The sequence below is a fragment of the Ruditapes philippinarum genome, unplaced genomic scaffold, assembly GCF_026571515.1.
Source record: "Ruditapes philippinarum isolate M1 unplaced genomic scaffold, ASM2657151v2 ctg1843_1_1_1_1, whole genome shotgun sequence".
NCBI classification, from domain to species: domain Eukaryota; kingdom Metazoa; phylum Mollusca; class Bivalvia; order Venerida; family Veneridae; genus Ruditapes; species Ruditapes philippinarum.
The window spans coordinates 307,735-327,112 of record NW_026865464.1 but is presented as its reverse complement, the minus strand read 5'-3'; the positions used below and the strand labels follow the sequence as shown (position 1 = coordinate 327,112).

Below are 19,378 nucleotides of genomic sequence, written 5' to 3'. Positions count from 1 at the left end.
ACAGTAGTCCACCCAGGCTTGCCACAACTATTATCCCTGTACCTATGCCAGTAACATCAACTGAAAAAGTAAGGGGAAAACAACAAATACCTATTTTCTTATATTACAAATAAATTGCATGTTGCTTAGTCGACTTAGGTAAACTTTACATAAAGATTCCAAATTATCGCATAATTCTGTTATACCGTAACAGTTAAAGGTATAAATTAAACTATTTCGTATTTATAATTCAAGATTATGTACCGGATAATAGTCACTTTAAAATGTTTTGTTTAAAACAATTAAGACTTATAATCATCATATTTTTTTTCTTGTTACTATGTTAATATACAAAACAATGGTATAGATTTAAGTAAAATGAAGTCAAAATTAAGTGCTAAATATATAAATATACCCTTCTTGGGAACATCGCAAGAAAACGATCCATGTTTATTATGACAAACCAAGGAAGCTTCACATGGCTGACTTGAACATTCATCAACATCTTCCTCACAATTGTTGCCCGTCCATTCTTTTGTGCAGTTACAAGAGTGGGATCCATTTGTATTTATACATGCTCCAGAATTCTTGCATGGATTTTCAAGGCATTCATTTACGTCATCAGAACAGGATGGACCTCGACGACCGACAGGACAAATACATATGGATAAACGCTTGGTGTTTTGGCATTCAGTTAAACCTCTACAGTGACTTCCATTGCAATTGGTGACTTCCTTGTTGCATTTGATTTCTTCAAACCCATCTTTACACACACAAATATTCCCACGTCCATATTTCTTACATACTTGATTCTGTCCGCACGAAGAACTTAATAAAAAAGTGAATAACATCATAATACCTCTTACCACCTTTCAAAGGACGGCGTTAAAATGAAAATATAAAAAACAACAACAAAAGAACGACAGCAACAAAAGAAGAAAAAGCATGCAAACAAACAAAACAGCATGGGAAAAAATCCAAAAAAAGTTTAAAAAATATATTTGAAATTAAAAACGTTGAGTAGTCTAAAAATGATCAACTGAAACTCAAACTTACTACATATATAAAAAACAACAACACAAAAACAACAAGCAAACCAGCGAAAAAAAAACAGCAGACAAAAAAAGCAAGAATAGAAAAACAAGGCAAAAGTATAACCTACTCATTATGACAATTGTTTTCACATAAGTCGCCGAACCATCCTGTGATACATTTTCTATCACTGCTGGTTTTCTCCTCACAATGTTTCAATGGGCCATTTTCCCAGCCTTGTAAACAATAACACCTGAAACAAATATCTCATGTACATGATCACTATTTTATCCATGAATAACAAATAGTAAATTATGACGTTTCCAGAAATTAGCATATCCTTAAATGTAGTCTATTTATAATCTTATAATTGTAACTACAGAATGTGTATATTGCCCACATAAATTTCGTAATAAAATCTAACTTTAAATTTATATCTAAGTGAGAATTTAAGCAGATGTGAAATTAACATTTTCTTTTCACACGCCCTTTACTTTTATTAAACTTTTTTCCAAGTATATTACTTTTATGGCAAACAAAACAGAAAATTACATGGAAACAGTTCGAACTTATTGTTGATCTGTTTAATTTTAAAAAGGGCCGTGATTTGGTCTTTATGACTTTGGTCACAAAAAACAAAAATACTTTACTGAAACGGTGGTTACTAAATCCGATACATTTTTTTCTCAGAATATTAAAGATTTAATTTTGCAGACATACTTCTTTAAGTTACAAAGACGCAAAAAATGTGTCCAAAATATGATGCGTCGTCAGTTCTATAAATGATTCTTAAAGAAAGGTCCAAACCGCAAAAAAAAAATAAATAATGAATTTCTTATTGGGGCATTATGTACAGAAAGTTTGCAAAAAATAATTAAGAAATTTACATTTAATAAATTGAAAATAGTATTTATATGCTATTCTTCACCCGATTGAAGTAAAAAGCGTTGAAATGTTGTTGTTTTTTAATTCGTGTAATTTTCACAATTTGAATAATTATTCCGGAAAAGACAGAGGAAGCGATTGGTTTGAAGTTTTGCACACAAGTTATTGATCTTGTCCTACATCAAATGGAACATTAATTCAGTCACGTCTTGTCAAAAACCCTCAGTGTAGTCTTTAATTATGCCTTTGCTCGTTTTCAAAGTTGCACTAACAAAATATAACAACGTACGTAAAATCATTCTTAGTGACACTTTCTACAATTAGCTTTATGTAACATATCTGTCAGAAAATTGGCAATATATTAATAAAGAAACAATTTTGTAATTATGTCCCTTTTTTATTTACTATTTTGTATTACATAAACACTTTTATCATCACCGTACATCCAACTACCGAATGTATTTTCACAAAATCCGCGATGGTAGCAAGGACTTCCCATTACACACTCATCGAAATCATTTTGACAACTATCACCCTGAAAGAGTAGAATGCTTGAATGTTCTAAGAGTATGCCGAAAACTTAACATAATTATTATGATATTTATGTCTAGTGGTATAATTTGTTAAATATAATGAAGCATCTGGTGTCAATCGCAATATACAACTTATTCAAGGCATACATTTCGGACATGTTTGTTTAAAAGGTAATATAAGTGGAAAGAAATATTTGTAAATGCTCTTTTAACTTTCAATTACATTTTGTTCAAATATATCATTCTGTATGTTGGCCTAATTTGTTTAAAAAAGAAAGAAGAAAAAAAACTCACCGTATAACCTCGTTGGCATTGACACTTTTGTCCGTCACTAGAACATGGTGCTTTATTGTAACATGTAATTTCTCCGCATTGTGTGACATTCGTTGTTTGAAAATTACCCGACCCAGTCACCTGAAGGTACCAATGGAAAAATTACTTGTTACAAGTAGAATATTTATATTCAAGAGCATTAGAAGAGCGGTCATGTAAATAAGGTAATCTAAATATTAGTACAATTTTATAAACAAATAACTAGAGATTAATTATGTTTTGTTTTGTAATATTTTCTGGTTCTTCGGGATAATTAATTCCAGCACGTTTTGTTGAAGACTTAATACAGCTTGAGCAAGTGATAGATGTTGCACTTTTTCAATTTTATTCATGAACACACACATCAAATCGAGTCTGAAATTTCCATATAATATGGTTGCTTTTATTGCTTCCGAGTAATCACTTCTTTTCCAGATTTACCTATTGTTTAACATTAAGTATTATTGCAATTATGGAGTCAAATAAAGCTAATATTGAAAAGCTTGTCTAAATTATATATTCATAGTTATGCCTTAAAATGTACAAGTAAGATCATCTTGAAAAGCTACACATTGAAATATTGTATTAATTAATAATATTTCCAGGTAGCATATCCATAAAATGCCAGTACCGATGTAACAAAACTGAATCATAATTTAATCTTACCCTATCAAATAATACACTTTGCAAAAGTAAGAAAAAGAAGGCAGACTTCATTCTTTTACCATCATCATACAACGTTTGTACTTTTTAGATTAAAGTCGAAAAGGTTTTCCTTTATAATTATCTAATATAACAAGCTACAGAACGACCAGACAGATATGCTTTCATCCAAAAGTTATCAAAGCTTTATTTAAAGATTTAAACAGATTAAATTAAAATTTGATAATAAGTCTATATATCCCAAAATCAAAAAGTCTTGGGGTTGGTTTATCAATTAGTTAATCGGGAAACAAATCTACATGTCATTTTGTTTAAGTAATGTAATCTCCGTCGGGTCAACCAACATATTTAGTGTTTCTTTGGTTTCGTATGCCTCATCTGGTGCAATTGAACCTTACAAAGTTTAAATGAATACTTATTACATTTGTAATTTAAAATGGGGTATATACTAAGTCTTATACCATACATGTTTGTGTATGACTGGAATATTCTCAGGGACTGTGTTCCAAGAACGTCCTTCTCACTTGTTTGTATTTGTTGTAATATTTCAACATCTATTGAAACTTTTTTTCTTGTATTCACAAGCACTTTCATTTATTAACATCCCGCAACTTATTTTTATATGCATATAGTAAGAAATGTACACGATCATTAGAGTTAAAAATCAAATGCTTGTAATGAAAATATAATTATTAATATTGTAAATATTTCATCTTGGATTGTTTGTCATAAAAACGAGTTTTTGTTTCCTTTTCTAAATGACTTATTCCAAGATTAATTAATTTTGCATCTCAAATGCTATAAAAATGGCATTTTATCTTCAGAAATGTCACTCTTGTAATAATTTAAGAATAATTTTGAGACTAATGGTGCGTAAACGTTTATTAAAGTTAACTAGTCTTGTAGGTATGTAGCCTAATTAAAGTTATGCCTGTGGTTAAAACATGGATGCTTTAAGGTAACATAAACAAATTTTAAAACATTGGCCTTTTTAAACTGGAACGTAGTCCAGTTAGTGTTAACAGAGATGTCATCTTGTCAAATGTTTGTCTCCAGTACTCTTATCCCGTTTGTTCAATGGGATTAGCAAGAATGTTGAACTACCGCGATGTTATTTCAAAATTTCTTCGCAATCGTTAATGTCTCCTTTTTATTCCTTATGCATAATTCGCTCTATAATCCGTATAATAACTGCATCCCATACTAATAGTGATTTATCAAACCTGCTTGTTGGACATAATAACGTCATTTTAGTATTTGCGGATATTTTGTTATTTGTTATTTTACGAGGTCATTTTCCCGATGAGTGATCCTGGATAAGCTTACAAGTTTTAATACGAGTAACGTAGTACGCGCTTTATAAATTATAAATTTGCAACATAAAGATGAAAATGCAAAATTCAAATCGTGGTAAGTGTGTACGCATACGTAATTACGCTTTCTTTTAAGTTCTTTAGAAAACAATGGCACAATGACGTCCTTTTATCATATTTTTGTTTCGTATATATGTATCTTTTAAATTATATTTATGTTGTGGTGTTTAATGAATAAGCCATTTTAATTCTTAGATGAAATATACGAGCGGATTATCGGATGATTCCTAATGAAAAGCACAAATTTATGGCTTTCAGCGTTTGGGCCGGCGGAGATGGGTTGGGGGAGAGGAGGTCAAACTCACGTCACCGGACGTAAAATCGCAAATGAATTTATAGTTTTAGACAGCGATTTCCTCAAGCAACTGTCGGGGAAATATCGAAGATCCCGAAGAAGGTGTGAAACAAACCGCAAGTAGCTCTTTACTTTTTATTTGCCCGAAAGGGCATATTATGTTATACCCCCTGGCGTCCGTCTGTCTGTCCGTCCGTCCGTCCGTACGTCCGTCCGTCCGTTAGCAATTTGGTTTCCGGAGCATAACTTAAGTTCCATTTGGCTCACAATGTTCAAACTTCATAGGATGATTGTCCATATTGGGTAGAAGACCCCTATTGATTTTGGGGTCACAAAATCAAAGGTCAAGGTCACTATGACCTTAAAACTGAAAACAGTTTCCGGAGCATAACTTAAGTTCCATTCGACCCACAATGTTCAAACTTCATAGGATGATTGTCCATATTTAGAAGAAGACCCCTATTAATTTTGGGGTCACAAGGTCAAAGGTCAAGGTCAATATGACCTTGATACTGAAAACAGTTTCCGGAGCATAACTTAAGTTCCAATTGGCCCACAATGTTCAAACTTCATAGGATGATTGTCCATATTGAGTAGAAGACCCCTATTAATTTTGGGGTCAAAAGGTCAAAGGTGAATGTCACTATTACCTTATAACTGAAAACAGTTTCCAGAGCATAACTTAAGTTCCATTCGACCCACAATGTTCAAACTTCATAGGATGATTGTCCATATTGGGTAGAAGACCCCTATTGATTTTGGGGTCACAAGGTCAAAGGTGAAGGTCACTATTACATTGATACTGAAAAATATGTTTCCGCGCATAACTTAAGTTCCATTCGACCCACAATGTTCAAACTTCATAGGATGATTGTCCATATTGGGTAGAAGACCCCTATTGATTATGTGGTCAAAAGGTCAACGGTCAAGGTCATCCTTACTAAAAAAATATACTTTCGGGCATATAATGCTCCGCCTAGCGGTGCTCTTGTAATTGAACCAATAGTGATTACGTTGCCTGCAGCGGAATAAGCATTCGTTTATTTTGAGCTAACCAAACATAATATAGCATAAAATTTATTGACGGCATACTTTTAGCTATTAAAACAATGTTTCAGAATGGTGGAAAATAAAAAAATACATAACAAATACAAATTTATTTTCAGAGAGGGAAGTCGTCTAAGCAATTCTTGACTAATACAAATAAAATGTGAAAACAATAAACAAGGTTGTTTATCAGATCAATTGATGCCAAATGACGAATAGAAAATCTAACAATTGTATATTTAAATATAGTAAAGTACACAAGAAAAGAGCGATATAATCTCTAATGGAATAGTAACAATTAAGACATATTTTTATTTAACTTGCTTTGAAAAGCATGGTGCACGAATTTTCGTTTATTTTCAATTGTTATAATAGAGTTGCTGGTCATGAGGTTTTCAAAATTTCTGATAGTTGGCTGAAGAAAAATGCCCTTTGAGAAAACGTTTCGACAGTTTGCAACGTGGTGAGACGAGAGTTGAAATTTTGAAAATGACTTAATGTTATTCATATATTTCAGATTAAAAAATCATGCATATATGCAAATTGCGACCAGAATTTTAAAATTAGTGAACCATGTCTATTTTGTAAACGTTTTAAACGTTGTTTTAATGCGCTTAAATGTATTAATTCTGATGACTAGCTGTACTAAATATAGGACATCCCCATTTGTTTTCGTAAAGATTTCACTTTATAAGCTTAGTTTAAGCCGTGTAAGTAGTATTGTTGTTTGCATCTGAAGTAACATTATATATAATCCATTTGAACAAGTTTGTTTTTTTAGAAACAGCTATTTTAATCCAAATATCAGCAATTATGATTTTTCTTATGATTATTAACATTGATGTCCAACCTGTTTCTTCATATAAACCATCTAAGTTTGTTGACTTTTTATCACAAAGTATCAACTAAGAAAGTACAATGAGTATAATTAAATAGTAACGATTTATTTTATTCCTTGTTGTACACACCAACATTTGTTTTTTAAAAACTGAATTTTTTATCTCTTACACAGCGTTAAGGGCTTTGATCATTTTTATCTGACATTTTCTTGTATTAATCGTTGCCATGATAAATATCTGTCTCTTTTATCATAAAATATTTCAAAATCTAAATGCGTAATATAATTTCTCGGCTTTCATTATTTAAGAATTCAAGATAAATATACAGTCGATAGTAGATTTGCCTTTTTGGTATTATTTTTGTATTATTAAACTTTCTTGGTATTGTTATTTTTTGCGTGTCCTCCGACCTTCGAGTTAATCAGTTTTGTATTATTTTGCAGTGGATTTGCTTGAAATGTTAATGAAAGTAATTCTCCTCTTATTGAGTTTTTATTAACATTTTCACCCCTTATTATGGGCATTGTTAGTCTCTCCAAAAATGGTTTCGGATAATATTTATAAGGGAAAAGACAAAAAAACAACAACAAAAAACAACAACTCTGATATTTCATCAATAGTAAATTTCAGAAACTAAACCGTTTTCCCCTGCTGCTTTTGAGTTAGTTTGGGGAAAACCGCATCCTTTAATTATGACAAAGTATTTTCCATCAAGTTCATAATTATATTTTATTGAGATTTTATTTAGTTGTTAATATAATTGTATTGTTTGTGTTTGATCTTTAAAAGTCTTAAAATGGTGTATAAGGTCGTAATGCTAATCTTTTCAGCTGAATGAGGATTTTCTTCATATTGTTGTTTTATTTTCCTCCACACTTGTTAAGGGGTTAACCTCAGCCAAACATGTTAAAGTGTGTTTCTCTTTTCTTTTATTTCTGTTATTATCAATTGATTTCCGTTCTATAAGTCTTTGTTTCCCTCATTTCTATTTTTTTAAATGATTACAATTTTGGAATAATAATATCTGTTGCGGTCTGGCAAGCCTCATAACCGCCCAATGGGCGGGTTCCCTCGTGACGGATATTAAGATCCGAACCACAACATATGATACATATTATAATTCCGGAATTTCTGGAACGAAAATTATCACAAAGTTTGTCACAGTTTTTTTTCATTGACTTAATTTGTCGGTACCGTTTAGCCTGGCTAAATGGAATACATTTCTACACGACAAAGAATGACATGAGGTAAATTCAATGTAGCATTAGCTTCTTTTTATGGACACAAGCTAGTTTCAAATCTTTTCCAGATTGACATCTAAGAAGCTTACATTTGTTATAGAATAGTTATCATTAAATTTAACAGTGTCGTGATAGTTGTTAATTTCACTAAAATAACAAAAGCACTTCTTCACTGTGGTCCCAAATGTAAAACATGTAATATAGAAATCGTAGCCGTATTGAGTTTTTTTCCAAGTTAATGAACAGCTAAATTGTGTTTAATTGTTTCTTGATTTTTGGTAAATCAAAAAGGCTGAAACTATTTTATCACTATCTGGGACCAATGATTCGTTAATAGAGTAATTTATACCTTTCATTTGATAAATTTCCTCATATATTTCTTTTTTTGAATTGTTGAGCTGGATTATTTTCAAGTATCTCATGATATTTCTTGTTTTCAAGCTGCTTGTGATTTTACAATATACGAGTAGTAAAAACGGTTCATAACAGCAATTACAGAACATGTATCAGCTTTTATATGATGATATTTTTTGTCTTTTTGTAGAGTTTCCTAGGCTTGTAATTTTTTCTGTTTTATTACATACCTATTGCGTGTGCTGTTTGAAAGAATATTACTTCTTATGGCTTCAATATTAAAATCAAGATTTGAATCGTTACTAGAAGGCGGAATAAAAGTAGTGTTGTTTCTTTTACCTTTAAATTTCATAATCATTTGAAGTGATATTTAAATTGTCCTCATTGTTTTTCTCTTTTGCTGCAAGATATTTACAGTACAGTTTACTTGACAGTTTACTTGTAAATTTTAAAACGTCTCTGTTTAAGTTGAAGACTATCATGGGGTTTTAGACATTTACATTTTTGACGAATACGTAGTAGATGTATATCGTTTTGATAAACAATAAATAATTCAATTTGAAAAGAGCATTACATTACTTTATCTGAATAGACACCTGGAAATAAGTGAAGCATACTCGGCATTTTGCTTCAATTTTGACATGACCACAACTGTTTTTTTTGTTTGTTTCTTTTTTGAGGGGGGAACCACCTGTAGTCAACCTGCAACAACTGGAACAACCTCTGCACCAAGAATTGCGGTTACGCTAGATATTAAATTATAAAAAATTGGCTACATAATGTCATTTTAGGTTACATAATCGTCAACATTTACCAAAAAAATTTCACCGGTAATTTTTTTGTAAACGCTCCAAAAACCATACGTATAGACACAATTTTGGTAAAAAAACAAAACAATTGCTTAGGCTTCAATAATTTGGTTAAGAATAAACTAAACTCATATATTTACTGGTTTATGATAACTAAATTGGTATCGCTAGTTATCAAATTTCTATTTCTTAGCTCAATTAAGTCATTTGATGACAATGTTTTCACTCGAAACAAATTTGTTTATTCGTGTGAGAAATGGTTTTTAATTTCAAAATCATCTAAAATTACCACTCGCTTCATGTAATTTATTGAATCTATCTTGGATACCCTTTTTAACATGAAAATCATATGATTTATAATGAATAATATTTTGTGCCCTGTCGTGACTGCAAACGAGCGAATCTAACAACAACAACAACAACAACAACAACACACAAAAAACATATTGTAGTACGTAGCATTTTAAGTTCGTCTTGTCTTTCCAAATCAACCATATTTTTAACGAAACATTATTTATAAACAGTTTGTTTAAATATTGTGATAATTAGAATGAGTTCACATTATGATACGAAATTCTATGTATTTTACTGACACATATGATAACATTTACTGTAAAATACTCCATTACAAATGTGTATTTATCTTTGCGTGTAGGTTATAGGTTATATGCATAGTTTTAAGAAATTAATTTTTCGAGCGAAAAAAAATTACGTACAAATTTAATACATACTGTTGAGTTACAGTACTGTATGGTAAATATTTCGGAAAAAATTAAACAAAATAGAGCAATTTCATTGGCAGACAAACTTTGGCGAACTGTAAAAGTATATAGCATTAGTTAACAAAAGTACCACAGTGAACGAAAAAGGAGACACGCTTGCCGCTAAAAGTATAAAAATTAATAACATTTTAGCCATTGTATATATCCACATATCTGAACAGGCGTTCACACTGCGCCAATTCGCAACAATATTATGTAGTTGAAATTGGGATAGCGTTTCCTTTAATGCTGTACTCATTAGATATTTTAAAAACTTATGAAATGTCTTGAATCACCTCTTGTATCTAAGAGAATTAAAGAATACAAGCACGTTCGGCTCAATGTAATCTTTAATATTTTTCATGCTGACTTCCCTAAATTAAATACAAAAACGGCACGAAGACAGAAATGGTATAGCTGTCATTTTGAAACTATTCTTTTAAAATTGAAACAATATTTATTTTTTGCAGCAGATACATAGCTTTATTAACTTTTTAGTACATACAATTGAAATATTAGTTAGGGTAAGTAAGCCGTCCTACATAATAACTAAACACATCTGCCACAAAGGACATTAGGAGAAGTACCCATCAGGTTCAGAACAAAGAAATATATAATTATTTTCTCGCAGTAATTTTAAAACTACAAATAAATAACCTCAACATATTAATTCATATCATGTAGTGTCGTAACTAAAGAGTTAATATTGCTGTTACAGGTGAACACGTATGTCCATGACGCATCCTTAAAGTTTCTTGATGATTTGAAAAAAAATGAAAATACAACAAATATACTGTACTGCTGTTAGATCGTCTTTCTAATTTGGAATTCCTTTTATACCGATACTTGCAATTTACACGTCACAATTCCGGTATTTGTTTTGAACACCAAAGTATAAAAGAAATAGACCTATAGTGATAATTAACTACCAATTTTGTCCAATAAGACAAATACATATAGTTTTATATTTATCGCCATAAAAGAAAATAGTAATTATATTTTATAAAGAGTACTGTCTCTAATAATCACCAATAACATTGATAGCAAAGTTGAGCTCTCAATTTTTTTAAAATGTAGTTTGGGATATCAGTAGATAGCACGTTTTTATACACGAATATTAATTCATTAAATTGTGATATAATCGCACGAGCAATCCTTCAAAATACTTAAAGCATTGTACTGAATTGCTTAATCTGTACATTTGTGCAAGTATCATCCCTTTGTGATATAATGAATTAAGTAATTATTTGAAAGGAAAAAATACAATTAAAACATCTAAATTAATAGACAAACATCTACCTTAATTTAAGATTTATTTAAAATTAAACAAATGGAAATAAAAATATCAACCAAATAGTTCCACCGGTATATTGTATTTTATTATGTCTGATATATACACAGTATTATGTTTCAGATTGTTCGACGAATTCGTGTAAAACATTTATAATAGTAAACATTATCAATTCATTTCGGAATCAATATAACACTTGACTTCATCCATTGAAGTACATCTTTGTCTCAGTTTAAAGAAATATCATAAGTCACGGACTTGTCTTTCTATGACAGGCTTGTCGTGCTGGTACACGAATCGCTCTCGCACTGCTCTTGGGGCACCTGTCGCATTTCTGTGTTTCTCAGGAAGAACTGCAGTTTCTTTTTTGCGTTTTTTGAGCTTGTGTTTGCTGCAAAAGTTGGAAACATTATATACTTTTCATAACAGATAATGAATTATTTATAAAGTCATTGCTTACTTTTCTCAGAAAAGTTCGTATATTTAATATGTTGGAAGTGTTTGAGCAATATACACTGCAAGTGTGTACTGTAGAGTACATTTTGAACAATGTAGTTTTTCTTAAACTTTGTTGCAATTTTAGAACAAGCACAAATTATACAGGCAATTGTCTGTCATTTCATATCAAAAATATGAGCAATAACATGAATGTCAGAACTCGATCATAAAATAGAAACAACAGCAACACGTAAACAAAAGCTTATTAAAGGAATGCATTTAGATCAGGAAAAGAACGATTCTGTTTATCCTGATAATTTGGCATAAATGTGTTAGGCATGGTGATGATTCTGATGTGTCTCGCATTGGAACTTCAATTCAAAGGTCAAAGTTACGCATCACGATTATGAATAGATTGTCTTCCTTTGCACCGAAATGAATAAGCATATTGAAATGCATACCGTCGCTCTATATCTTTTACAAGCTTTAGATTGAAATGATGACCATTATCATGTTTCTGACAATCAAGTTTTTCTTTAATTAGATATTTACCATTTTTCTCTCATTGTGATAATCAAAAGGATAAGAAGTAATAACAGTAGTCCACCCAGGCTTGCCCCAACTATTTCTCCTGTATTTATCCCATTAATATCAACTGGAAAAGTAAAGTGGAAGCAACAAATAAATATTTTATTTTTTTATATTGCACATAAATAACATTTGCTTAGACGAAGTAGATAAACTATATATCCAGACCCAAAATTATCGCATAATTATATTACAACATTTAAAGGTACAAAACAAACTATTTCGTATTTGTAATTCAAGATTATATACGGCAATATAGTAACTTTAAAATGTTTTGTTGAAAACAATTAAGTTTGAGTTATCATCATTATATTTGTGTTGATTATCACATTGATATTAATATAGAATACAACGGTATTAGTTTAAGTAAAATTAAGTAAGAATTAATGAGGTTCTGAATACATAAATATACCGTTCTTGGGAACATCGCAAGAAAACGATCCATGTTTGTTATGACAAACCAAGGAAGCTTCACATGGCTGACATGAACATTCATCAACATCTTCCTCACAATTGCTGCCCGTCCATCCTTTTGTGCAGTTACAAGAGTAGGATCCATTTGTATTTAAACATGCTCCAGAATTCTTGCATGGATTTTCAAGGCATTCATTTACGTCATCAGAACAGGATGGACCTTGACGACCGACAGGACAAATGCATATGGATAAACGCTTGGTGTTTTGGCATTCAGTTAAACCTCTACAGTGACTTCCATTGCAAGCCCTGACTTCCTTATTGCATTTGATTTCTTCAAACACATCTTTACACACACAAATATGCCCACGGCCGTGTCTTTTGCATACTTGATTCTGTCCGCACGAAGAACTTAACAAAATAAATAATTGTCAAAGCATTAAAAAGAAGACAAAAGAAGAAAAAGAAAATAAGAGAAAATTATTTAAAATTCAAATTGTTCAGCAGTCTACGAATAAACCATACTAACTTACTCATTCTGACAATTGTTTTCACATACATTTCCGAACCATCCTGTGATACATTTTCTATTATTCATGGTATTTTTAATTTCGCAGTGGTTCAATGGACCATTCGCCCAGCCTGGTAAACAGTAACACCTGAAACGAATAGTTTTGTACATTACCGACGTTGACTATGTTATTTTATTTGCAAACGTTTACTGATTAATTGGATTTAATTATCCCAACTGAAAAAAACAGCATTGGTAATGAATAACAGGCCGAGTTTTCAGGTAAATCGAGCTAATTAAAGAAATGATATAACCTGTAACAACCCAAGATAATATACCTGTTTTTTCCAAATAGATTATTTCTTTTTATTCCCATGCTTTTAAACCTAAACAGAATAAATTATTGATCTTTTGTATCAGTCAATGCTTCTGAATTTGTTACTGATAAAGAAATATTATTTCAAAAGTTACCCTGGACTTTTTCTAAGTTTTGTTATATTTACTTCGGGTTCATTATAACAATATGTTTAATACGCCTAAGCCGGTGCGGTGCTAAACACGTTCAATATATTCGAAATTGCGACTTCCAATTATTTTTTATTTGTACCCATTCATGCCATTGCTGCCAAAGAATATACATATTCCAAGATTGTAACTGTTTTGGAAGGCAATTTCTCGTGAATGCCTTACAACTACAGCTATCAATGCATGCGCGTCGAAATATATTTCTTTGCTATTTAAGTTCAGCAGAAGAAAAAAAAAAGTTCAATAAAATATAAGTGGTTATAAGATATTGTTAATTACAAGACCGAATTCTATTTGGACGTGTATACAACTGTCAAGCCTATATTAGATGAAAAGATAGCCGAGTCATATATAGCATATTAACAAAGACAAATATTCGTACTTCCAACTGCCAAATGTATTTTCACAAAAGCCGCGATGGTAACATGGACTTCCATGTTCGCATTCATTGAAATCGTCTTGACAATTGTGACCCTGAAAAAGTAAAGTTTTACTAAAATTCTTAACACACACATACACAAAAATCTCAGTAAATAACTTTTTTTTTTATTTTTTATTCATTCCTGCCTACTGTTTCGAAATATTTTACTTTAACTTCTTTTTATTCAGTCATGTATTTTTTCTCAACTATAGAGAATGCACAATTTTAAATCCGTGCTCACTGCAATATGTTCTCAAATTCGTAAGTACACTTATTTATATTTACATTCTGAATTCTGCATGAGGTAGTTTTGTATCATTTGTATCACTATCGTCCTTGAAACAGGCCCAATCAACCCTGGTCTGAGCTGTTTCAGAAACTTACTGGGTTCAACATAATGTAGCTTGTTAATTCAAATCAGTTTATATATAAATAAGGTAAAGCAACGTTACCTTATAACCGCGACTGCACTGACACGTTTTTCCGTCTGAAGAACATTGCTTTGTTGTAGCATGTGATATTCCCACATTGCATGACATTCGCTGTGGCAAATACTTCCTGTCAAGAAAACACAATATTTCTTTGGCTTTGTTATGAGGTCCTCATCCGAAGACTGACGGAAAGGGCCGAGTAATTGCGATTGCAGTTACTTCACATGAACTATAAATAACTCACTAGACCCTGTGTGATGTATGTAATTATTCATCGGAATAAATCTGTAATTTGCAATTTATAAAAAGAGTGGGACAGTCGTTTTATATTTTTAGGTAGATTAACTTTTAGCCCTAAACATTTTTAAATATCATGTGTTGGTCAATCACCATTATAACGACAAGTTTATTGAAATATATAAAGTCAATTAAAGTCAATTTTACAATGAAAAAATAGCATAATGTCACTTTAAAATGGTATATAAGCTCGTAATGCTAATCTATTCTGCTAAATGAGGATTTTCTTCATATTGTTGTTTTATTCTCTTAAAGCTTGTTTAGGTTTTACCTGAGCAAATCATTAAAAAGTGTTTGTTTTTTCCTTTCTTTTTATTTTCGTCATTATCAATTGATTTCCGTTCTATAAGTTTTATTGGTTTTCCTCATTTCTACTTTTTTAACTGATTCAAATTCTGGAATAATAGTATCTATCATATCTTGCGGTTCGGCAAGCCTCATTACCGCCAAATGGTGGGGTCCCCTCGTGACGGATATTCCAATCCGAACCGTATCATATAACATAACATATATAACATAACATATATATTTTATTCAACATAAAATTGTATACACACAATCTATATTCATACAATTCCGATACTGTGAGTTGAAAGGTGTAATAAGTTGAAGTAAGTTAGCAGAGAAGTTTTGTTGACAAGTATAAACAAAGGTTATGACATCTAACAAAGTCTGCAACAAGATACTTATACATATAAAAAAAACAAATGTACATTAACAAAGTAGAAAAAATATCTGTTAACGTTGCCGAGAAGTATTATTGACAAGTATAAACAAAGGTTACGACAGAGTTTGCATAAACTACTACTTAAACATGTAAGAAACAAATATAAACACATATGATAGATATTATAATTCCGGAATTTCTGGAACGGAAATTATCTTATCATTGTTTGTCACAGTTGTCACAGTTTTCTTTTTCATGACATGATTCGTCGGTACCGTTTAGCCTGGTTAAATGGAATACCTTTCTTACATGACAAAGAATGACATGAGGTAAATTCAATGTAGCAGTAGCTACTTTTTTACTGACACAAGTTAGTTTTTAATTTGACGTTTTTCTTTCTTTTCCAGATCGACATCTAAGAAGCTTACATATGTTTTAGAATAGTTATCAATAAATTTAAAAGTGTCGTGATAGTTGTTAATTTCACTAAAAATGACAAAAGCACTTCTTCACTGTAGTCCAAAAAAAAACATGCAATATTTTGTGCCCTGCCGTGACTGTAAACGAGCGAATCTCACAAAAAAAAAACAACAAAAAACGATAATGTAGTACGTCGCATTTTGTTTTGAGTTTGTCTTTGTCTTGTCTTTCCTAATCTACTATCTTTTTAACAAAACTTTAGTTATAAACAGTTTGTTTAAATATGGTGATAATTAGAATGAGTTCACATTATGATACGAAATTCTATGTACTTTACTGGCACATATGACAACATTTATTGTAAAATATTCCATTGCAAATGTGTATTTCTCTTTGTGTGTAGGTTATAGGTTATATGCATATTTTTAAGAACGAACGAAGTGAAGCAACAGCACTGTATGGTAAATATTTCGGAAAAATTTAAACAAAATAGAGCAATTTCATTGGGAAACAAACTTTGGCGAACTGTAAAAGCATGTAGCATTAGTTAACAAAAGTACCACAGTGAACAAAAAAGGAGACACGCTTACCGCTAAAAGTATAAGAATTAATGGAATTCTAGCCATTGCATATATCCACATGTCTGAACAGGCGTTCATACTGCCAAGTAGCAACAACATTAATTTGGATAGCGTTTTCTTTAATGCTGTACTCCTTAGATATTTTAAAGACTTATGAAATGTTTTGAATCACCTTTTCTATCTAAGATAATTAAAAAATACAAGCACGTTCGTCACAATGTAATCTTTAATATTTTTTATCCTAACTTCCCTAAATTAGATACAAAAACGTGATAGAATTGGTATAGCTATTGTTTGTTTAACTTACTGACTTCAACAATCATTGAATATTTTAAAGACTTAAATACTTAATCAAACATGAAAAAATTATTTCTTTATACACTTGTAATTTAAAATGTCTTTAAAGGGTATAAAGCTATACTAGTAATTGTACGTAAACAGAATAAAATGTTACGGAACAAAATATCATTCTGCTAGTTTATGAAGGGTTTTTATCTGTTTAGCAATGATTGCATGCATGCTACATTCGATTTTAAGGTTATTTACTACATATGTAACTGATTTATTTTATACAATCATTTTGGAAGTATTCTTTTTTATGACATGCTTTTCGGTGGTTTATAGAAATATATCAGTGAAATATAAAACTGATAATTTCACTGTTTGAAACAGTGAAACTATAAATTTGGTAATTTCACTGATTTGAATTTAAACCCCTTAGGTTGTAACAGTGAAATATCAGCGTGCACAGTGCTGGAAACCAACTTAATGACGTCTTAAATGACGCCATGTTGTATTATTATTTGGGGCGCTTTTCATTTAGTATTATATTACAGGGAGACACAGGCAAAATTTTCAACTCTTAGTTTTGAATATTTCATTCATTATTCTGTAAATGCTCTCAAAATGAAAAATGAATGTATTAGACAGTCAAAGGAACAAAACTTTTCTCCATATAAAGAATAAAATGGTTGTTACCTAACTTGACCCGCGTGGGTCAGGTTAGAGCGCTAGGATTATACAAAAGTGAACCACAGTGAACTCTGGAAACGTTAAAAAACATGTCAAATGAATGACTTAGACATTTTTCAATCATACCATATCCACACTGTCTGTTATTGTAACTTCAAGGGTTTGTTCAAGTCTCCTGACTTATTTGCAAACTATTCGGTGATTCTATTTGCGTCTAAATTTTGTTCAACATGTATAGATATTTTTACGCTTTAAACCCAAAATATATAGAATTTAAACAGAAATTCATGCTGAAACTTTAATAAATGTCATTCTAGCATGATTTGAGTGCATTAGATCATTTTAATATGTTTGTCATTATTTTGCCTGAATATCCCTTTAAAATGTCTTGTTAAACGTTTCTTTGTACGGAGCCCCTATTGTGACATTTTCTACAATTTTTTCCCCGGAACTTCATTCGTTTTTACGAAATAATAATTCGTAATTATGAAAGGATAATTCGAAAGAACGAAATATTTATTCGTTTTTACGAAATATTAATTCGCAATTACGAAATATTAATTCTTAAAAACGAAATGTTACTTTGTAATTATCGGACATTTTTTTTTTCTGTTTTGATTTGTCGATATTATTGTGTTTTGAAATAAATTATTATGTTTTTATGATCTCACGGTACAATTCATAAATTGTAAGGAATATACTTTTAAAAAAATTGATTAGATAAGTGGAAATATGGAGCCCCCCGCCCCTTTAGTTTTACTTATGTATAAGATAAAAGAAAGTAATAATATAGCATGTTTCTCTTTAAAGAAACATGTCAGAAAAGATAAATAAGATAGAAAAGATCATAAATCAAAATATTGCTGGTAGGAACATGTATTTGACAGTGGGGGAAAAAGTGGATATTTTGGATAGAGAATGACTTCTCACTTGAAAATCATTTGGTTTGATCCAGGCTTGTAATTGACCACTTTGTGAGATAAGTAGATTCTTTGTCAAACTCACAATGACCTTAAATAAGATTTCGTAAAAACGAATTAATATTACGTAGTTACGAATTTATATTTGATAAAAACGAATTTATATTTTGTAAAAACGAATTAATATTTCGTAAAACGATTTATATTTCGTAATTACGAATAAATATTTCGTATTTACGAATTCATATTTCGTAAAAACGAAACAATAATTCGTAATTACGAATTGATATTTCGTAAAAACGAGTTCAATCCCGCGAAAAAAGTGTAGAAAATATCACCTTATGGACACCGTATCTTTGCATATAATTAAAAGAAAATTTGTTTAGTTTAGCGCAACATCGAAATATATTTCACCTCGTGAACACAAAAAGACTGGTGCTTTACAACACATGTTATTGTAAGCGTTAAAAGTCTAGACCTTGAGCGTTAACCGCTGGTTTGTCTTTTGGATACACAAAACCAAGTCTTGTCACGTGAGAAACACTTATTTCCTCTCTCTGTTCTACCCGTGCATCTAGTACTTGATCTTGATTTTGACCGACCTTTCTTTTACTGTAAAAAAGTAATAAAACTCTCACGTAGTCTCGTACACAATATAATACACGATTTTTTCCCTATATATTTAAGTTAAAATAAAACGTTTGTATTGTGACTCATGAAAGGTAGGGGAGTAGAATCTAGATGACTTCAACCCAGCTTGACCTATGCAGACCTTTATC

At 30.9% G+C, this 19,378-nt stretch overlaps 1 protein-coding gene across 1 annotated transcript in view; it reads right to left on the bottom strand.

Annotated features, from left to right (window-relative positions):
• The window catches only part of LOC132729131 (neurogenic locus notch homolog protein 1-like), a 48,797-nt gene that overhangs the window by 11,760 nt on the left and 17,659 nt on the right, over positions 1–19,378 (bottom strand). The window contains exons 11-17 of the mRNA XM_060714872.1: positions 19,078–19,211; positions 14,764–14,869; positions 13,388–13,513; positions 12,853–13,265; positions 12,405–12,507; positions 1,142–1,264; positions 444–807 (exon numbers count right to left, since the gene is read on the bottom strand). Of these exons, the coding sequence (XP_060570855.1) occupies positions 444–807; positions 1,142–1,264; positions 12,405–12,507; positions 12,853–13,265; positions 13,388–13,513; positions 14,764–14,869; positions 19,078–19,211 (1,369 nt within the window). The remainder of the gene's footprint in view (positions 1–443; positions 808–1,141; positions 1,265–12,404; positions 12,508–12,852; positions 13,266–13,387; positions 13,514–14,763; positions 14,870–19,077; positions 19,212–19,378) is intronic.